Source organism: Scardinius erythrophthalmus, assembly GCF_964197995.2.
Source record: "Scardinius erythrophthalmus genome assembly, chromosome: 15".
Classification (NCBI taxonomy): domain Eukaryota; kingdom Metazoa; phylum Chordata; class Actinopteri; order Cypriniformes; family Leuciscidae; genus Scardinius; species Scardinius erythrophthalmus.
Window position 1 is genome coordinate 40,217,521 of NC_138235.1, and position 19,546 is coordinate 40,237,066.

At 39.2% G+C, this 19,546-nt stretch overlaps 1 protein-coding gene across 3 annotated transcripts in view; it reads left to right on the forward strand.

The window, feature by feature from the left end:
- The window catches only part of vdra (vitamin D receptor a), a 74,164-nt gene that overhangs the window by 35,946 nt on the left and 18,672 nt on the right, over positions 1-19,546 (forward strand). For all 3 annotated transcript variants that reach the window (XM_081387110.1, XM_081387111.1, XM_081387112.1), the window contains 2 exons: positions 3,059-3,206; positions 16,985-17,115. In XM_081387110.1, the coding sequence (XP_081243236.1) occupies positions 3,061-3,206; positions 16,985-17,115 (277 nt within the window). In that variant the 5' untranslated portion in view covers positions 3,059-3,060. The remainder of the gene's footprint in view (positions 1-3,058; positions 3,207-16,984; positions 17,116-19,546) is intronic.

A 19,546-nucleotide genomic window follows, 5' to 3' on the forward strand; every position in this document is an offset into this window, starting at 1 on the left:
CGGCAGGGGCGGCAGTGACAGAGATAGCGGCAGGGGCGGCAGTGACAGATAGCGGCAGCGGTGGCAGTGACAGAGATAGCGGCAGGGGCAGCAGTGACAGAGATAGCGGCAGGAGCAGCAGTGACAGAGATTGCGGCAGTGACAGAGATAGCGGCAGGGGTGGCAGTGACAGAGATAGCGGCAGCGGTGACAGAGATAGCGGCAGGGGCAGCAGTGACAGAGATAGCGGCAGCAGTGACAGAGATAGCGGCAGGGGCAGTGACAGAGATAGCGGCAGGGGCAGCAGTGACAGAGATAGCGGCAGCGGCAGTGACAGAGATAGCGGCAGGGGCAGCAGTGACAGAGATAGCGGCAGGGGCAGCAGTGACAGAGATAGCGGCAGGGGCAGCAGTGACAGAGATAGCGGCAGGGGCAGCAGTGACAGAGATAGCGGCAGCGGCAGTGACAGAGATAGCGGCAGGGGCAGCAGTGACAGAGATAGCAGCAGGGGCAGCAGTGACAGAGATAGCGGCAGCGGCAGTGACCGAGATAGCGGCAGCAGTGACAGAGATAGCGGCAGCGGCAGTGACCGAGATAGCGGCAGGGGCAGCAGTGACAGAGATAGCGGCAGCGGCAGTGACAGAGATAGCGGCAGCAGAAATAGTGGCAGCGGCGGCAGTGACAGAGTTAGCGGCAGCGGCAGCAGTGACAGAGATAGCGACAGCGACAAGAGATAGCGGCGGCAGAAATAGCAGCAGCGGTGGCAGAGATAGCGGCAGCGGCGGCAGCGACAGATATAGCGACAGCGGCGGCAGAAATGGCGGCAGTGACCGAGATGGCGGCAGCGGTGGCAGAGATAGCGGCAGCGGCGGCAGTGACAGAGATAGCGGCAGGGGCGGCAGCGACAGAGATAGCGGCAGTGGCGGCATAAATGGCGGCGGCAGTGACAGAGATAGCGGCAGAAATGGCGCGGCAGTGACAGAGATAGCGGCAGGGGCGGCAGAAATGGCAGCGGCAGTGACAGAGATAGCGGCAGGGGCGGCAGTGACAGAGATAGCGGCAGCGGCGGCAGTGACAGAGATAGCGGCGGCAGCGACAGAGACAGTGGCAGCGGCGGCAGAAATGGCGGCGGCAGTGACAGAGATAGCGGCAGGGGCGGCAGTGACAGAGATAGCGGCAGCGGCGGCAGAAATAGCGGCGGTCAATCCCAAAATGCACTGCGCGAGCGTTAAGCTCCGCTCGCTCCGTGCCAGTGGACACGCACCGTTACTTGCTCTGCAACAGCAATAACCAGCAGAAATAGCGACGACAGCAATAATAACAGCAGCATAGCAGATCTATTCCGCCAAGATCAAACGGATCAACAATGTCATATTCATTACCATGCCAAACATAGCAAGTGTTTTTTAGACAAACAGTGTTTTGTTTTTTTATTTGCCAAATGTAAACCCCTTTCTTAACATAAAGTCAGTTTTATTTGCACAGCCCAATATCCCTAATCACAATCCAAACAACATCCATCCATCTTGGTTGAGCACTTGAAAATTCTTCTTCATTTTCCTATGAATCATTAGAAAGGTCTAAAGCTTTATTATATAGTATTACATTTAATATGAAAAATATTTTGTCACTGGGAAAACAAAAACAAAAAAACTATTCACTGCACTGAAGAAAAACTTATGGATTTTGCATGTTTACTTATTTATTTATTTATTTTATTACCCAAATAGGGTGTTGTGAGCATCAGTACATGTTTCATTCATACTCACGGCACTTCACATATTTAATAAGCATCGTTTTGATTTTAAGGTTCAACATTGTCATGAATTTACTGATTGTGTTCAGTTGATTCCTGTGAGAGTGAATCCGCTCTTATCGAGAGTGTCGTGTTTGAAGGATTGATGCTGATCACAGCGTCTTCAAGGAATTTGAATGAAGCTCCTCCTGCTTTTGTTCTCCTGCTCACACACACACACACACACACACACACACACACACACACACACACGTGTGTTTCTGCATGCTAAGCCACGCATCTCTGCTGCTGTTTGTTATCTCTGTTCCTCTCGCTGTGCAAAACAAGCCGATCGCTTCCAGGAAGAACATGATGACCTGGCGAATAACACACGTATTATCATTATCATCATTATTATTATTATAGCTGCGAGAAATGCTTTTAGCGTGACTATTTATGGAAACCAGATCTCGTCATATTTTGTTTCTTTCCCTCTGTTCATCGTTGCTCTCGTTCTGCGTGACCTCTGACCTGTAAATGCTCATATCATTATGCAGTGTGTTTCTGTAACTGAATCTGAGCTCAATGCAGCATTCATTGTGTCTTCACATCTTTCTCCGCTTGTTTGCACGTTAATCAGCCCATCTGTTAACTAACGGTGTCAATTAACAGACGGATTGATTAACGCGCAAAAAAAGATTGTTTATTTCTTCTTTAACGGTTTGTTTTATTGGTAACACTTTACAATAAGATTCATTAGTTAACGAACTAAGAATGTACAATACTTCTACAGCATTTATATATCTTAGTTAAAATAAATTTAAACATTTACTTATTCATTATTAAAATCTTGTTAACATCAGTTAATGCACTGTGAACTAACATGAACAGCTGTATACATTAACAAAGATTAATAAACACAGTAACTAATGTATTGCTCATGGTTAGTTGATATTAGTTAATACATTATCTTATTGTAAAGTGTTACTGGTTTATTCATATTCCTCTCTCTTTCTGTCTGCGTTCTCCATAAGCAACAGCTGATGTTTTGCTGTGGGTAAAAGCATCTGGTAAATGCATAAATGCAGTGTATTATGTAAAAATGTTTCGTCCACTGATCTCTCGTCTCCGTGCGAGATGTTTTTTTGGTGTGTTTTCTGACCGCTTCTCTCGTCTTCGAAGGACTTATTTAGTAAGATTCTGCTTAAGATTGTTAATTTAAAAGAAAATGTGTATAATGTGACTTTGTTTGCTTGGTTTTATTGCATTTATATGATATTTGTATTTTTGTAATTGATTTTTTGGCTCTAAATAACGCGCTGTGTGTGTCTCTGGTGTTCTCAGTGATGGATGCCATGGCCGTGAGCACGTCAGCGGCGGGTCCCGATGAGTTCGACCGCAACGCGCCGCGCATCTGTGGAGTGTGTGGAGACAAAGCCTCCGGTTTCCACTTCAACGCCATGACCTGCGAGGGCTGCAAGGGCTTCTTCAGGTAAACCTCGACCATTACCACCAGATCAGGGACGAACTGGGGTTTGCATGTCTGTGGTGGAGAATGCTGCCGTTATCTAATGGATTTAACCAAAATGTCATTTTCAACATATTCAACAAAATTAAGTCATTTTACTCAGTTTATTAATGTTTTTACTACACATTTATGCAGTTTTTCTAGGATTTATTATATATTTTTTACATTTATATAAATATATAAATAAATAAATAAATAAATAAATATATATTTTAATAGGGTTTTTTTTTTTTTTTTTTAATGGGGCTTCTTCAGGTCTCGTCCGTTACCATCAGATCATGGACAAACTGGGAATTATCATTATCATTTCTGTGGTGAATAATTTAACCCTTGTGTTTTACACTATCACACTATATATATTATTTTTTTTAACAAATGTAATTTTACTCTGGCTATTTTTTTAAGGCTATTGACAGAATATTCTGATTTACAGGATAAAAAAACTAGTTATCTAATTAAGATATCTAAAATAATTTTTTTGCCATCTAATATGTGAACACAATGAAAAAATAATTTTTAACCTGGCTTTATCCAATACTCAGATTTCGTTTTTTAAAATATATGCAAATTAGCGCATATTTAATTAGATATGGCCTAATTTGCATATTTAAACATTAAATTACATTAAACTTGTAATACATTTTTTTCTCATCTTAATGTAGGCAATCAACTGGGAAAGTTTCATGGTGATTTCTGCTAGTTAATAATTTTACCCTTTTCACCTGTAGTGTCTCGCCTTATATAAATAATTTAAAGTTTTTATAAGAAAAAACAGCTTCCAGCTTTCCAAGGGCTTCTTCAGGTAAACGTCTCCTCCGTTACCACCAGATTATGGGAAAACTGGGATTTACAGTTCTGTGGTGAATAATGCTATTTTTGAATAGATTTTTAACCCTTGTGCGCGGTTCGTTTGCGGTTTACACTCGGTTTACCAAATGTAATTTTGTAACAAAAACAAAAAAAATATTTTTAAACAAATGTAATTTTACTCAGTTTATTAATGTTTTTACTACACATTTTTTAAATTTTTAGAGGATTGATTGTATTTTTTACATTTATATAAAATAAATAAATAAATATTTTTTAAATGGGTTTTTATAAAACAAAACAAAAAGGGCTACTTCAGGTAAACGTCTCGTCCGTTACCTCCAGATCATGGGAAAACTGGGATTTACATTTCTGTGGTTAATAATGTCCGATCTGCACATGAGCATTTTAAAGGTGCAGTGTGTAATATTTAGGAGGATCTGTTGACAGAAATGTAATATCACATGCATAACTGTATTTTCAGTGGTGTATAAAGACCTTTCATAATGAACCGTTATGTTTTTATTAGCTTAGAATGAGTGTTTTCTCTCTACACACAATTAGTATGAGCATCATATATATATAAACACAATAATAATGGCAATGGTGGGTACGGCCCTGGATTTAACCCTTGTGCGCGGTTCGACCCCAGGCAACAAAATGTCTTTTTCTGACAAAATAATATTTTCTTAAAAAAACGTATGTAAAAATGTCATTTTACTCAGTTTATTAATGTTTTTACTACACGTGTAATGTTAAATGTTTTTATATAAAAAAAAAACAGCTTTTTTTTCAAGGGCTTCTTCGGGTAAATGTCTCGTCCGTTGCTATCAGATCATGGACAAACTGTGGTGAATAACGCTGCTATTCATGTTTAGCTTATTTAATGGATTTAATTATTTTAATTAGTGCTGGGCAACGATTAATCGCATCCAAAATAAAGGTTTGTGTTTACATAATATATGTGTGTGTACTGTGTATAATTATTTTGTATAATGGGGTGTAACAATATGTCATGTCAAAATATATCGCAATACAAAAATGCAACAATATATGTATCGTGGATAGTTCACCCAAAATAAACATTTCACTAAACTTAAAAAAAAAGAGTAAAAAGTGTCCTACTTTATTTTAAATATATCTAGTCAGAGTACAATCATATTCATCTAAAATAATTCAGTATTTTCAGCTTCAGAATCATGAATATTGTTATTCTGGCGTCTCTATTGTCCTGTGCTTTGGGTTTCAACACCAAGTCCAAGAATATTCATTCACACACACACAGTGTAATATCACATTTAGCATTTTAATCAACATTTTTTGTTAATCTTTTATCATAAGTCTTGGAGTATCACAATAATATCGTGAGTTCAGTATCGTGATATGTATCGAATCGTGACATGAGGGTCTCGTTACACCCCTAATATAAAAACATAAAAAATAAAAGCATGCATAAACAAACATAAAAAAAAAACATGCATACAAAATTTGTAAAAAACATGCATACGACAAAACATGCATACAAAAGCATTATTAAAAAAAAAAAACATGCATTCAAAAAGCAAACAAAAAACAAACACAAAATTCATGCATCATCTTTGCACCACTGTAACTCCACACTGCTTTTATGCAAAGTTTGAGTTTCAGTGCAAAACACACTGTGGTTTAAAGCTGGAACATATCCATCAGTATTTGAATGTTACTGTAAGGTAAGCTATTGCCATAATACAGTCTCATATAATAATCAGCAGTATTTTGATATATTTACCAGGGAGCTGAAATTCATAAACAATGGTGTTTATACGGTGCTTTCAAAGATACCATGGTATATTTTTTTTTCACACCATTGAATTTGTATATTCCCTTCCATTTAAATACAATGTATATATGTACAGTATCGTGACATGTATCGAATCGTGACTACACAGTACACACACATATATTACGCAAACACAAACTTTTATTTTGGATGTGATTAATCGTTGCCCAGCACTAATATTAATATGTTCCTTGAGGTTCACTTAAAGTGACTATTATTTTCAATCCTCTGTCTGAAATTCTCCGTTTTTAAGGCGTGGCTCCTTTAAGGCTTGTCAGTAATTATGATTGGCTGACGGCATTGCTTAGGAAACCACATCAACGGCCACTCGCTATCGCATGCGAGTAAGTGTTATTAAAACATTATCCATATAAAACTGTCAGATGAAGAATTATAGATATAGTCTCTGCTTCATCTGTCAACAGAAGTTTCTTTGCCAACTCTTCTTTAGTGTTCACATATTTCATTACACTGCTGTTAAAAACAAAACATTTTTTTTTAAATAAGAAATGCTTTTATTAATCAAGGACGCATTAAATTGATCAAAACTGACTGTAAAGACGTTTAGACTGTTATGAAAGATTTCAGTTTTCAATTAAATTCTGTTCTATACAGTAGTGTATAATATTCCAGGTTGCCTTTAATTTAAGCTGAAATCTTCATAAAAACATAAACGCATGATTGACTTCTGCTTTCTGTGAGGACAGTGAAATGACTGGTGTTATTGTGAACCGGTGTCGTTTTCATGCGGTAAATCCTCTCAAAGGTCAGTGGTTCGGGCTCCTGGTTCTGGAGAACCTTCTGTCTGCAGCTCATTACACGTTTGCTTTTTATGACCATGCTGAAAAATATCTGCTTATGTAACCTAATGGGCCGACTGTTTAAAGCTTGTTTCATCTGCAGTTACTGGAAGAGAACGGCGCGCCTCGATATAGTCGCTGACTGAGATGGAATAAAATGTCGCGACGGGAACACGCCTCACACGGGATGTTGCTGCTTGTTCTCGTTCATTTTAAGCCTGACTGTTACTGCACTGTAAGACTCCTACAAATCCTATATACAGGGTTTGAAATTAACTTTTTCACTCACCGGCCAATTTGGCTACTAAATTAAGTTACCGACCATTCAGATCTTCATACATTCAGTTTTTATTCAAACATAACCCTGTCATCCAGCATCTCCTCCCTTCCTCTTTCATCCTCATCACAAAACATGTGTTTTAGGTGGACAGATCGATACAGCACAGAGAACATGTAGGATGCTGGAAAATAAGTATTTTCTGTTCACCAAATGCTTTTTAATCTTCGCTATTGCTTCAATACAAATGAACAAGTGCGCCGTTTTTTGTTGTGTAGTGACGTGTGTTCAAGTGAGCCAGATATGAGCAGATTCTGCACAATACACTATATTTAATATATCATGATGACTCACGAGTATTTGCGCTAAATATGCACAGATTTGTCTTGCACTCGAACTTCCCCAGCAAGCGGAGTAAACATGGTAACACACCAAATTGGCTCGTGATTCGACAGTGTTTCCAACCACAGATGATTTTAGCACGCATTTGTTGAGTTGGTGAGTGTTAATTTCAAACCCTGCCTATATATCTGTGCTATGATTGGCTGACCTCTTTATTCTAGCGTATTTCACCATGATGTCCATCAAGTTGCCAGTCATATGTAGAGCCCTATGAATACACTAACGGAAACACAGAATCCAATCAATTTTTTTTATTTACAGTAAAACGCGAAATGTTATTCATTCAGTCGTCACATCTGCTGTTGACAGCTTGTCGCTGGAATCTTATCACATCGCATCTGGATAAGACATGCTGTAAAATGGACTCCAGAATAATTCAAATGGGGGAGAGAAACTGAATCCAGAAACACTTTGGAGAGAAAAAACCCCGCAATTTTGGGAAAAAATAAAAATAGGTAGACAAAGGGTCGTACATATGTTAATGAGCTAATGGCCATTCACTATTCATAATAAAAATGAGGAAAAATCCTGTTTTCCGTCATGCATCCACTTAAATATCCACTGTGTTCTAGATCAGTGTGGGAAGCACATGTTGAGGATGAAAAGATCTTCAGGTGTCTGTCAGATGGCACCCTTCTCTCTTTCAAGCACGTTTGTTTCTGTGAATTACTGATTTAGATGTTTTTGGAGTGACCTATGCATTGAATACTGGAGCAGATCCTCATTTTCCTCAGTTTTGGTCATGGGTTTGATTCCCGGTGAACACATGAACCTTATGTGCTTTGTAAAGCATCTGTCAAATGCATAAATGTAAAGCTATTTATTAGGGATGCTCTGATCGATCGGAATCTGCTGATAATCATATTCAATGGCTCGATCGGAAGTCACTTAATTTGGCCGATCTCACGAACCGATCGCAGTTTACCACAGCTACCGTCGGATCATCCGGCTGGAATGAGAGGTAGAGTTGCATGTCATCAGTGTAGCAGTGATAGGAAAAGCCATATTTCTGAATGACAGATCTTAGTGATGACATGTAGATGGAGAAGAGAAGTGGTCCCAGCACTGAGCCCTGAGGCACTCCAGTAGCTAGATGATAACAGTGATGGGATAAACCATGTTTCTGAATGACATATCCCAGTGATGACATGTAGATGGAGAAGAGAAGCGGTCCCAGCACTGAGCCCTGAGGCACTCCAGTAGCTAGATGATAACAGTGATGGGATAAACCATGTTCCTGAATGACAGATCCTAGTGATGACATGTAGATGGAGAAGAGAAGTGGTCCCAGCACTGAGCCCTGAGGCACTCCAGTAGCTAGATGATAACAGTGATGGGATAAACCATGTTTCTGAATGACAGACACTAGTGATGACATGTAGATGGAGAAGAGAAGCGGTCCCAGCACTGAGCCCTGAGGCACTCCAGTAGCTAGATGATAACAGTGATGGGATAAACCATGTTCCTGAATGACAGATCCTAGTGATGACATGTAGATGGAGAAGAGAAGTGGTCCCAGCACTGAGCCCTGAGGCACTCCAGTAGCTAGATGATAACAGTGATGGGATAAACCATGTTTCTGAATGACAGACACTAATGATGACATGTAGATGGAGAAGAGAAGTGGTCCCAGCACTGAGCCCTGAGGCACTCCAGTAGCTAGATGATAACAGTGATGGGATAAACCATGTTCCTGAATGACAGATCTAGTGATGACATGTAGATGGAGAAGAGAAGTGGTCCCAGCACTGAGCCCTGAGGCACTCCAGTAGCTAGATGATAACAGTGATGGGATAAACCATGTTCCTGAATGACAGATCTAGTGAGGACATGTAGATGGAGAAGAGAAGTGGTCCCAGCACTGAGCCCTGAGGCACTCCAGTAGCTAGATGATAACAGTGATGGGATAAACCATGTTCCTGAATGACAGATCTAGTGAGGACATGTAGATGGAGAAGAGAAGCGGTCCCAGCACTGAGCCCTGAGGCACTCCAGTAGCTAGATGATAACAGTGATGGGATAAACCATGTTTCTGAATGACAGATCCTAGTGATGACCTGTAGATGGAGAAGAGAAGCGGTCCCAGCACTGAGCCCTGAGGCACTCCAGTAGCTAGATGATAACAGTGATGGGATAAACCATGTTTCTGAATGACATATCCTAGTGTTGACATGTAGATGGAGAAGAGAAGCGGTCCCAGCACTGAGCCCTGAGGCTCTCCAGTAGCTAGATGATAACAGTGATGGGATAAACCATGTTTCTGAATGACATATCCTAGTGATGACCTGTAGATGGAGAAGAGAAGCGGTCCCAGCACTGAGCCCTGAGGCACTCCAGTAGCTAGATGATAACAGTGATGGGATAAACCATGTTTCTGAATGACATATCCTAGTGTTGACATGTAGATGGAGAAGAGAAGCGGTCCCAGCACTGAGCCCTGAGGCTCTCCAGTAGCTAGATGATAACAGTGATGGGATAAACCATGTTTCTGAATGACATATCCTAGTGATGACCTGTAGATGGAGAAGAGAAGCGGTCCCAGCACTGAGCCCTGAGGCACTCCAGTAGCTAGATGATAACAGTGATGGGATAAACCATGTTCCTGAATGACAGATCTAGTGATGACATGTAGATGGAGAAGAGAAGCGGTCCCAGCACTGAGCCCTGAGGCACTCCAGTAGCTAGATGATAACAGTGATGGGATAAACCATGTTCCTGAATGACAGACACTAGTGATGACATGTAGATGGAGAAGAGAAGCGGTCCCAGCACTGAGCCCTGAGGCACTCCAGTAGCTAGATGATAACAGTGATGGGATAAACCATGTTCCTGAATGACAGATCTAGTGATGACATGTAGATGGAGAAGAGAAGCGGTCCCAGCACTGAGCCCTGAGGCACTCCAGTAGCTAGATGATAACAGTGATGGGATAAACCATGTTTCTGAATGACAGATCCTAGTGATGACATGTAGATGTAGAAGAGCAGCGGTCCCAGCACTGAGCCCTGAGGCACTCCAGTAGCTAGATGATAACAGTGATGGGATAAACCATGTTTCTGAATGACAGATCCTAGTGATGACATGTAGATGGAGAAGAGCAGCGGTCCCAGCACTGAGCCCTGAGGCACTCCAGTAGCTAGATGATAACAGTGATGGGATAAACCATGTTTCTGAATGACAGATCTAGTTATGACATGTAGATGGAGAAGAGAAGCGGTCCCAGCACTGAGCCCTGAGGCACTCCAGTAGCTAGATGATAACAGTGATGGGATAAACCATGTTCCTGAATGACAGATCTAGTGATGACATGTAGATGGAGAAGAGAAGCGGTCCCAGCACTGAGCCCTGAGGCACTCCAGTAGCTAGATGATAACAGTGATGGGATAAACCATGTTTCTGAATGACAGATCTAGTGATGACATGTAGATGGAGAAGAGAAGCGGTCCCAGCACTGAGCCCTGAGGCACTCCAGTAGCTAGATGATAACAGTGATGGAATAAACCATGTTTCTGAATGACAGATCTAGTGATGTCATGTAGATGGGGAAGAGAAGCGGTCCCAGCACTGAGCCCTGAGGCACTCCAGTAGCTAGATGATAACAGTGATGGGATAAACCATGTTTCTGAATGACAGATCCTAGTGATGACATGTAGATGTAGAAGAGCAGCGGTCCCAGCACTGAGCCCTGAGGCACTCCAGTAGCTAGATGATAACAGTGATGGGATAAACCATGTTTCTGAATGACAGATCTAGTGATGTCATGTAGATGGAGAAGAGAAGTGGTCCCAGCACTGAGCCCTGAGGCACTCCAGTAGCTAGATGATAACAGTGATGGAATAAACCATGTTTCTGAATGACAGATCTAGTGATGACATGTAGATGGAGAAGAGAAGTGGTCCCAGCACTGAGCCCTGAGGCACTCCAGTAGCTAGATGTTGGGTCTTGGACACCTCGCCCCTCCACGACACCCTGAAGGACCTACTAAGAGTTAAGACTTGAACCACTTGAGTGCAGTTCCCGAGATGCCCTTAGTCTTTAAAATTGACAGGAGTATCTGGTGGTTGACTGTGTCAAGATAAAGCAGGATCATCTCAATTGAGTGTCTGCTTTTGAAACCAGACTGGTTGTTGTCCAGGAGGTTGTTCTGTGTAAGAAAGGAAGAGATCTGGTTGAAAACAACTCGTTCGAGTGTTTTCGCGACGAATGGAAGAAGAGATACTGGTCTGTAATTTTCCAGATGTGCTGGATTTATTGTGGGTTTCTTAAGCAGTGGGGTTACCCGAGCCTGCTTAATTGCTGTGGGAAGGGTGCTCGTGTGAAGAGAGGTGTTGTTGATGTGTGTGAGTGCGGGCACAACTGAGGAAGAAATAGCTTGAAGTAGATGAGTGGGAATAGGATCAAGCGGACAGGTAGTAGGTGATTGGAAAGGAGGAGTTTGGAGACTTCTGCCTCTGAAAGCAGAGATAAGGAGGGTAGAATGGGTGTGTTAGCTTGCAAAGATGTGTGTGTCAGTTTGTGGTGTGGTAAATTGGCCGCTGATGGTGGTTGTTTTATTTATGAAGAATGTGGGAAAATCGTCCGCTGTTAGGGTTGATGGAGGAGGGTTGAGAAGAGAAGAGAAGGTTTTGAAAAGCATGCAAGAGTCAGAAGAATTGTCCATTTTGTTGTGATAGTAAGTCATTTTAGCAGTAGAGATATTAGCAGAGAAGGAAGAGAGGAGGGATCGATAAAGACCAAGGTCAGTAGGATATTTCGATTCGCGGAGAACATCAGATAACCAGGGGGCAGAGGGTGTGGCGCGGGCTGGCCTGGAGGAAAGGGGGCAGAAGTTGTCCAAGCAGGAGGTTAAAGTGGAGAAAAGAGTTTCGGTTGCGCTGTTAGTATCTAGTGTCGAGAGCTGATCAGGTGGAGGAAGTGTGGATGAGACCAGAGAGGATAGGCAAATGAGTGAGAGCGTAGGTTTTGCCGAAAGGTTACCTGTGGAGGAGTGTGTGTTGTGTCCTGATCCAGGTTGATGTTGAAAGTGAGGATGAAGTGATCTGAGGTGTTCAGTGGAGTGACCAGTGTATGGTCAGTGGAGCAGTAGCACGTGTAAATGAGGTCTAATGGTTTCCTGATCTGTGAGTAGCCGCAGTATATACTCGTTTGAGGTCGAATGAGGCAAGCAGAGTGTGGAAATCAGCAGCCTGAGGTTTTTCTAGGTGGATGTTGACATCTCCAAGAACTACGAGAGTACCACCATCCTCCGGGAAGGATGAGAGTAGCACATCAAGCTCCTCCAAGAAACTGCCAAGTTGACCTGGTGGACGATAGACAACTACAAAATGGATTTTAATAGGCCTAGTGAGGGTACATGAATGCGATTACTTTGGCCCCTTCTCTATTTTCTCTCTACATGCTACCTCTGGGCCAGGGCTCCAGACTAACGTTTTTCACCTCCGTCCTGGAACCGTCCTGAAAAACAATTTGAACCGTCCTAAAGTGAATGTCAACTGTCCCAAAATAAACATGTTGTTTCTGTACTTTGTTATTATCATCTATAGTTGTTAGTTGTTAATAGTCACATAATAAAAACATGTTTATGATATATATTATTATATTTATCTAGCTCCATTCAAAGTAGTTATCTGTAAACAAGTAAAAAACAGATTTAATAAAAAATAACAGGAGTTAAATGCTTTTTTGTATTCATGCAGAACAAATTTTTTTTTTTTTTTTTTTACATATACGAAAATTAAGAGAAAAATACATACAGCTCAAAACGTTTTTGAGTTGGTTTAGTTGGTTGGATTAAAAAATAAATAAATACTGGTGACTACATATCTCAAAAATATCATCATTCTTTATTCTTTCAAGCAGCAGACATATTTATTTGTATGAATTAAATATAATGAATCCTTATTAGAGCTATTAACGAGCAGTGAATGCTTTTCTCTTGTTCTTTTGTTGCTTGGTCAATCTTAAGGACACAGACCGCATTAGGTTTATTACCCACTGTCACTTTAAGACATCGGATCATGTCCAATGCACTGATGCACATCCGATACACTCAAAACTGTTTAAGACATAACCAACATAGTTTACGTGATTACTCTCCAAAATGGACATTTCGACATAATGTTGTGTGTATCTGTCCATTCGGACATGAAAGAGAGCTCAATTCAGGAGGCCTACTCACGCGCTGTATAGGTGTGTATGTGCATCAGCACGTTACAGTACAAATGTGCGCATCTACCACAAACGCAGGACATCAGTTCTGACTTGATCGCTTCCCAAATCATCACTATCTAACATTTTTGTCTAGTTTTTATTCGTTGACGAAAATGTCAATAGATTTTCGTCATAGTTTTTGTCATTCAAAACTAGTTTTTATTTAGTTATCGTCTCGTTTTCGTCTGTGAAAATAAGCCATGTGATAGATGTACCACGAAACAAGTCTCCGGGTGAGTAGCCGGTTATAGTAACAATAGTAACAGCGTGAGAAGACGCGCTCCGTTGTAGTCAGCGCTTGGTCGGTTAATTTTGGCCTTTTAACTTTTAAGTTACCTTAATAGGCTAGTAATAAATGAACACACATACAAAAATGTCTTGCATCCTAGAGAATATATCTGTTCGTCCTAAACACATATTCTGTCATCCCCAGTACGATAGGACGCCGTTCGTCTCGAGCGCTGCTCTGGGCGCAATTCTAAGGAAACATGGTGTATCATTTCATTTTTACGTGGACGACACCCAGATTTATATTCCAATCAAGAGAAACAACCCTGTTGCGATAAATTCTCTTCTGCTATGCTTAGAAGAGGTTAAAGCATGGCTAGCCCAAAATTTCCTCTTTCTAAATGAAGACAAGACTGAGGTCATGTTTTCAGCCCAAATTAAAATTCTCAGTGTATAAGCCTAGATCCCAATGTTAAAATGCCCAACTTTACAGCAGAAATAAACATGTTTACAGTCTGGTACAAAAACTGGTTTTGGTCTATATAGCTAATCTTGCCCTTCATGACGACTGTGAGGGGGTGAATGTTTTTTATAACTCATCCGTTTAAATTATATTAAGCCTTAAAGTTCTGCATAATTAAGGGCGTGGCCACTTGAGTGACAGGTGGATTGGCGCTGATGTCACTACTAGCTGTTTGTCTGCTGTCTGTTAGCGTCACGTCACCTCGGCTAATCCGCCTCGCTGCACATTTTCGTTTATCCGGGAGTGACGCGCGGCCAAGATGGCGACGGCCGGCTCCGCCCACTTTGGGCTTCAGAAACGCTCTTCAGAAACACTACGGGTGGCGTCACGCACACTACGCCCATATTTCTTTACAGTCTATGGTAGAGACCAATCAGACACTGTTTTACAGCTAGAACACGCTTGGATTGGACAGATCGCTCAGATTGACAGGTCTGGATTTACCAGCGCTGGAAGATCATCACTCATCAGCCAGGATCTTGTTACTTGTTCTATGTAATTATAAATATTTTATGATTTGTGGTGTTTACACATGTAAGAAGTTCTTTTCAATTGCTTTGAGATATCACAGTTCACATGATTTGTGAACGAGTCCAAACTGGATTTTATGACTTGTCATGTATGCTTTATAATAGTAATCATGGCAAGCCTGAATAACAAAACAAATTACAGCGATGTAACATAAGAACCTCCAAACAAGATCAAAATCCATTTCCTTTACAAAAAAACAAGATATCATCAAGTACATGGTCTCATTTGATAGAAAACCTTCAGGGTGTGAGGGGTTAACAGAGAGCTTATTTAAGGCTTGATCGACTGTAAATGTCCTGATTGGAGCATCTTGAGTGTTTATAATAAAAAAAATTAGTTTTAACCAGTGACGTATTAACAACCAGCATTTATAATAATCTCCCAGTTTTCTTTCTCTGTCACCGTCAAAACCGGTCTGGCTCTTTTGCTCTGATCAAATGGTTTGTTTATGTGTGTTTACAGATGATATATGGATATATGTATATACATATGTAGATTTTTTTGTGTAAATATGAACTTTTATGGTGGCATGTACTGGTGTATGGACAGAAATGAAGGTTTCTGTAGTTTACTGGTTCAATCCAATAATATATAATACCAATATATGAGATATGTTTCTAATTTATGTATAACATACAATTTAAAATATTATAGTATATATGAATCAGAGTATATATGATTTTAATACAATACATATATAACATTTTATATATTTATGGATTAGAAGAATATGTATATATATAGTGTGTGTGTGTGTGTGTATATATATATATATATATATATATATATATATATATATATACATATACACACACAGTGGGCGAGAGAGCCCAACACGCAGCAACTGAAGAAAACACATGCAAATAGAAGAAAAACACCCACAAATTAAGAAAACATCTTCATCAGTTTCACAACACAAGTGTGATCCAAACACTCATAACACAACCAAACACAGAAACACACTGCAGATATCACAGACCACAGCGGAAATGTTTCCAGGGGAACCAAATAAGTGATGAAATATAATAAAGACGTATAATATAGCGAAAAAATATAATGCTGTTAACATAACGGCTGCAAATAAATAAATATATATATATATATATATATATGTGTATATATATAATTTTTTTTAAAAAATATATATTTTGTTTATATATATATATATATATATATATATATGTTTTTTTTTTGTTTGTTTGTTTTTTACAAAAAAAACCTTTTAAAATATACGTTATATATCTGTGTGTGACTGTCTCAACTTTAAAACTTTGGACCCTACATAACCTAACATTTCTTATGAAACTTTTCTTTATGAAAATTTAAACATAACATGAACAAATCTGTACAAGTGTAACTGATATAGATTCATATCTTTCCCTCGTGTTCTTTTTCTCTATCTTTTTTAGTTATTTATTTATTTGAGTTTTCAGCTCATTGTTTTTTTCTCATTTGTATTCTGATGACATTGAACATATTGTCAATACATGTTGTATATTGTATACAAGTTGTATGTCATAAAAATGTAAATCTCCCCTGGAACATTTCCGCTGTGGTCTGTGATATCTGCAGTGTGTTTCTGTGTTTGGTTGTGTTATGAGTGTTTGGATCACACGTGTGTTGTGAAACTGATGAAGATGTTTTCTTAATTTGTGGGTGTTTTTTTATTTATTTGCATGTGTTTTCTTCAGTTGCTGCGCGTTGAGCTCTCTTGCCCACCATGTGTATATATATATATATATATATATATATATATATATTACACACACTTATTATATACGTTTCTTAAATATTGTATTATATTAAATTCATTTATATTTAAAATTTGCATGAATATAAACAATTAATAACAATTTATATTCATTATGTATTTTATATTTATGGATTAGAAAAATACATGATGTTATACACTTTTTTTTATTTATTATAAATTAAAAATATGAATAAAGTCCTTGTTATCGTGACCAACTCGTTCATTAGAGTGTCATTTCCTCGAATGTAAGATGTTCAATTGCGTCTCAGCTTCACCATGTCTCTTGCATGTTGTCTTTTTATCTAATATGTTGTTTTCATCTACCAGATTGACTCGTACAGTACTAGTCAGTGATTTCTAACGCTCTTCATCTGTGTGTGTGTGTGTCTCAGGCGCAGTATGAAGCGCAAGGCGAGCTTTACCTGCCCGTTCAGCGGAAACTGCTCCATCACCAAAGACAACCGGCGCCACTGCCAGGCCTGTCGTCTGAAGCGCTGCGTCGACATCGGCATGATGAAGGAGTGTGAGTGTCACCAGAGGTCAGAGGTCACGGCCTGGGTCGCCAGAGCCCATAAACACAGGGCAGACGATCATCATGTGACAGAACGAGCGACCGACTCCCAAACACTCTAGAGATCAGACTCGTGCACTGGCATCTAAAGCAAGATTAAACCATCGAAATTTGATTAAAATGATAAAAATAATAATATAAAAATAATAATAATAATTAATACTAACAGTGAGTGGAGTGCTAAAGGGTCAATGGAAAAGTTTAGAGAAGCAATGTAAAAAAAATAAAAATAAGATTAACATTATTTAAATATTTGTATTATTTGAATCAAATTTAAATAAGTAATTAATCAGATAAATAAATAAAAACATAAAAATAATTAAGAATTATTCAAATAAATTAAACTATTTTATTAAAATAAATAATACATCTAACAAGGGAGTGTCAGTTTAGAGAGAAGCAGTGTAAAAAATAAATAAAACCTTTAAATAACAGACATTTGATTAAAATAAATTAATACATTTGATTAAAATAAATATCTAAAAGTTTGATTTAAACAAATAACTCCATATGATTAAAATAAATAAAAAACAATTAGCTCAAATACATTTGATTAAAACAAATAAATGCACCGAACAGTGCAGTACTAAAGTGAGGAGGAAAAAAACGTGTAATGCAATAAAAGCTAAATATTATATTTTACACATTTATAATATCAATTGCATATTTGAGATCTAAACAATTACATTCTCACCTAAAACCTCTTAAAACGACATTGCGTGACACAATAACAGTGTTTGTCAAATTACAGTGGGTTTACAGTGTCGGTTTAGATCCGGTTTAGATCCGGCAGGAACGAGCGGAGTGATACGGACTGTGAAACGGTTTCTGTATGATGTTAGTGGAATATTGCATGGCTGGAAAAGGCTCTCAGCCAATCAGATTCGAGAACCAGAACTAACTGTATAATTATGTATATAGTCTGCAGTTTTTATGTAAGATCATCTGTCTTTTTATCTTTAACCCTCATCCTTTCCTCGGGTCATTTTTTAAAATTGAGTGTCCGAGACCCCAGGACTGTTGTCGCACTTGAATCACGAATACACACAAAAACAATTGATGGATTCGAGGAGATTTGTGGTTGAAATTTAAAAAAGTAACAAATCCTTCCGTCTCGGGTCAATTTGACCCCCTTAGGAATGAGTGGAATGCGAGGAATGATTCAGTTCACATAGAAAAACCTAAAAATGCTCAAAATTCAAACTAAAAATGCTAAAACTTACATTTTATAATGTCTACATGTGTATCTGAGTGCAGACTGAAGTGAACCGGCTTTAGGACCCAGAGGAACAGCACATTTGCTCATATACAGCTATAAGGACATCTAGAGTCATGAAATATCATCTTATATTATTATTTTTCCACAAGAGGTCGGCAAAGACACACAATGTAAGATATTCAGAGCTGGATTAAAAGAGTTATGCCTGAAATTGTGAGTTATTTTGAATTTAAATAGAAAGAATGTGAGGAATGTGCTTAAATTACTATTTATTTATTACTTATTGATCAAATCTAGTGATTTAAAGGTAAAAAAAAAAAAAAAATCAGGAAAAAAAAGTTACATTAAAAAATATGATCAAAATTAAATAAAATAAGCTTTCTGGACAAAAAAAATGAAGTATAATTTTAGGTTTCAAATGTAAGATTTGATACAAAGTGCGACGGCGTCATTTTCGTATGAGAGATGTTTTGGATGATGTGCAGGGTTATTATGACTAAACTACAGTTAATTATACATTTAATTATTATTTTAAGAACAAGTGTTTGCTGAAGAGTTCTGAGTGTTAGAAAACATCATCAATTAAAACATCTGCTTTGTTTCAGCGTAAACTAGTGGATTCACGTCTTTTGGAAGCGCACACACTCTTTCTCACACACAAACACAGTTCATTTGAGGAAACAGTTGCTGTTTCCAAACTCTGCTGAGAGAGAGAGAGAGAGAGAGAGAGAGAGAGAGAGAGAGAGAGAGAGAGAGCCAACAATGATGCTTTTTCTCCATGAAGTTGCACAATGGGCGACCCAGATTTCCCTCAGTTGTGGGAGAGGCCCAGCGCTACTTTAAGAGAAACGGATACAATCGGGGCGTAAAAGAGCCTCTTTGTGTGTCGTATACGCTCGGATGAGGACAGGAGGTCAAAGGTCAGCGGTTTTGGATAGGATACTGTGGACACTATAGGATACTGTGATGTCACACTATATAGGATACTGTGATGTCATCGTGACATTCCGGAACATTCCAGTCTGGCTCTGATTGACACGCCAGGATTCGGGATTCGTTACATGGATCTTTGAATCGCTCGATTGGGTAATAGATCCGACTAATCCGTGTGTTTTCCTGTCGGGAACAGTGAATGAATATGAAACTCTTTCATTCTACTAATTC